This window comes from Haplochromis burtoni, unplaced genomic scaffold (assembly GCF_018398535.1).
Source record: "Haplochromis burtoni strain Fernald_Lab_line unplaced genomic scaffold, NCSU_Asbu1 Contig_81, whole genome shotgun sequence".
In the NCBI taxonomy this organism is placed as follows: domain Eukaryota; kingdom Metazoa; phylum Chordata; class Actinopteri; order Cichliformes; family Cichlidae; genus Haplochromis; species Haplochromis burtoni.
In genome coordinates, this window is record NW_024582442.1 from 1,816,661 (window position 1) to 1,819,529 (window position 2,869).

Genomic DNA, 2,869 nt, shown 5'->3' on the forward strand with positions numbered 1-2,869 from the left:
CATGGTTCTCACAAATCAAAATAAGGGTTATAATTATGACCTGCACCCTCACATGTATCAGTTCCTTTAATTTATGCTCGTAGAGGAAACGTTCTGAATCAAAATCAGCATGCTGGCAATAAATCATATAGGTGCAACATGGCCAGTGAAGTCGGGTAGCAGCGGGCATGCTCGAGTTACACATGTCTAGCTATAGGCCTTACTCACACATGGTAGCATCCTCATTTGTTCACCTAAAAATAGGTCTGAACTACTAGACACATTTTTTCGAAACCCATGGATCTTGGTACCTGATACTGGGACTCAAAGGTCTGTAAATGGTGTTGCTCAAGGATATATAAGAGAGAGGGAAAGGGGATTCGTGGCATTCACTCGAGTCCGCCTAGGTTTTCACTCGCCTCAACTCAGCGCAAAGGTGAGTGCGGGGATGCGGACGAACGCCACACCGACTTCTACACTGGAAGGGGGAAAAGGGGATTCAGACAAGGAGATCCACGTGGACTATAAACTATAGAGAGAATTGGAACAAACATAGCCAACAACTTCATGGACCACAGGATAATTCAATTAGCGCGCAAAGGAGGCCAAAAGATTTCAGAAGAGCGCCGTTTGTGGATGAATATTGTTATTTACATTATCTCTTTTAACGGGATAAAAGAAATGCTATGATAACACACCTAGGGTTATTGGCGCGCTTGACGTCACTGGTGCTTTGTTTATTTGTGTCAGTGATTCATGTTGCCGTGATTTGGTCTCTCGGTGGAAGCATCATCTATTTCGTGCCATAGCAGCAAAACGCTTTGGGATACACAGTCAGTGCCGTGTTGTGATTAAACATCCGGAGGCGAAGAGCAGCTCTTAAGAGTAGTTGTTTATATTAATCGGGACGGGTAGAGCTGCATGGTAGACTTTGGATTAAGGAAAAGAGTTGATTCGTGACCAACATAAAGTAAAAGGGGGCTTTGCTTTATTGTGGATTAATCCTTGTTTAAGCTTTTGACCACTAATGTCTGATTTTACCCTTCCTGTGTTTTATTTATGATTACTCACATCATATAGTTAGGTTCACTGTAATGTAGTCTAAACAAAATAGGTCAAATTGTCCAGTTAAGTTGGAGAATTGAAAAATGATCTATAATCCAATAGTATGACCACTGCATAGGACTTATAATGACCATACTAATCCAGTTATCTTGTCTTTTTTCCCTCTCTAAGATTAAAAAATGGCCTTTGCTGGTGTCCTCAATGATGCTGAAGTGAAAGCAGCTCTGGATGGCTGCGCAGGTGAGCATTCATTATCATTATTTCATCACACAGTGAACAAGCTGTTCTAGTTTTTCATTATTCATGTAACTTTGTTGAACATTTTACTGCTATTTGATTCAAAACACCAACAAGTGATGCAACTTGGCTTCAGTCAGAAAGCAGTAAAGTCTCAGTTTCACATTGTGTCATATAAACAGTCACAGTTATCGTATTGCATCAACAATGAAGTCCTGACTTGTGCTTGCGCAGACTTGCTGGGCGCTAATTGAGTTAAAATGTGTGTTCTAGCTGCTGACTCCTTCGACTACAAGAAGTTCTTCAAGGCCAGCGGCCTGGCTGCAAAAACTGCCGATGATGTGAAGAACGCCTTCAAAATCATTGACCAGGACAACAGCGGCTTCATTGAGGAGGATGAGCTGAAGTAAGTAATTCCAGCAGTTCACACTTAATGCTGGCATCTCATACTTGCAAGCCTAAGTGGTCCAGAGTATTCACGATCTTATCAGTGTGATTTGTGTCATTTATTTATAGACTTGGGCTTTAGTCTACAAGCCAAATAATATAGTAACTATTGCTAAGGAAGCCCCCAAAAAGAAGCTGTTGATGACTTTCTTATGGATCATTTGGTTGACACATCAATTTAAGTCTTAAAATCTCACACATGAAAACATGGAAAACCAAAGGGTTCACAAGAAAATAATAAATAATAACTGCTGCTTTTTATTGTCCACACGCCAGGCTGTTCCTGCAGAACTTCTCTGCTGGTGCCAGAGCACTCACTGACAAGGAGACCAAGGCTTTCCTCTCCGCTGGTGACAGTGATGGTGATGGCAAGATCGGAATTGATGGTGAGGGTTCTTTGTGGAGCATGGTGCACTTTCCTACAGATCTTTCAGTTTAGCAGAACACATCATATATATGAAGTGTTACCCGCAGAGCCTACATGAATCAGATGTTAGAAACAAGCTTAATTTTTTTAACATCCATTGACACACCCTTAGTCAGAGAATGGCTCCTGTCAGTTTAAACTATACCACTAACCTGAATCCACTTTGTTCCCAATACTAATGGCAGTTCTATTCTACTTTCACAGAGTTTGCTGCCCTTGTAAAGGCATAAATTTCCATTGACCAAGATCCACTTCTTTTCATGGAACTGTGAACTCCTTGCAAGATTCACTAATCATCAGCTGAAAGAATATTTTTTATACCTTATTTATGAGTTGCCTGTGGACTGTTTCTCAACATGGAGCACATATTTTACTGATACTGTTATTCAGATGTGTTAAATGTTCTGAAAAAATGACTTGTGCAAACTGTACAACATCATCTGCACTTTTTGAGGAAGAGTGAAAAACCAGGAATAAATACTCTTTTGGTGTAAAGTCATCTCGTTCAGGTCAGTCGTTTTTTGCATGGTCAACCAAAACCCTCTCTATTCACACAGACGTAGCTATGCCAACACAATGGTTTGAGGAAGTGGCACTTTCAACTTACGGTAGTTGTTGATTTGCCAGGGTGTTTGAATACTCCAGAGGTGTTGAGTGACGGTCTAAACAACATGCCCAGCACTTGTTTGGATAATTGGTTAATGAGATAGTGGA

The 2,869-nt window shown here is 40.8% G+C and overlaps 1 protein-coding gene across 1 annotated transcript; it reads left to right on the top strand.

Moving 5' to 3' along the window:
• The first annotated feature begins 272 nt into the window (after window positions 1–272).
• Window positions 273–2,654, top strand: LOC102296479 (parvalbumin alpha). The gene is made up of 5 exons (XM_005925457.2): window positions 273–415; window positions 1,216–1,284; window positions 1,555–1,687; window positions 2,005–2,114; window positions 2,360–2,654. Exons 2-5 carry the CDS (start codon window positions 1,224–1,226, stop codon window positions 2,383–2,385), a joined length of 330 nt encoding a protein of 109 aa, XP_005925519.1. The 5' UTR covers window positions 273–415; window positions 1,216–1,223; the 3' UTR covers window positions 2,386–2,654.
• The last annotated feature ends 215 nt before the right edge of the window (window positions 2,655–2,869 follow it).

Excerpts from the sequence above, each read along its gene's own strand:
- LOC102296479 (XM_005925457.2), top strand. The coding sequence starts at position 1,224 with ATGGCCTTTGCTGGTGTCCTCAATGATGCTGAAGTGAAAGCAGCTCTG. Across the intron at positions 1,285-1,554 it reads AGCTCTGGATGGCTGCGCAG|CTGCTGACTCCTTCGACTAC; the intron begins GTGAGCATTCAT and ends TGTGTGTTCTAG. Across the intron at positions 2,115-2,359 it reads TGGCAAGATCGGAATTGATG|AGTTTGCTGCCCTTGTAAAG; the intron begins GTGAGGGTTCTT and ends CTACTTTCACAG.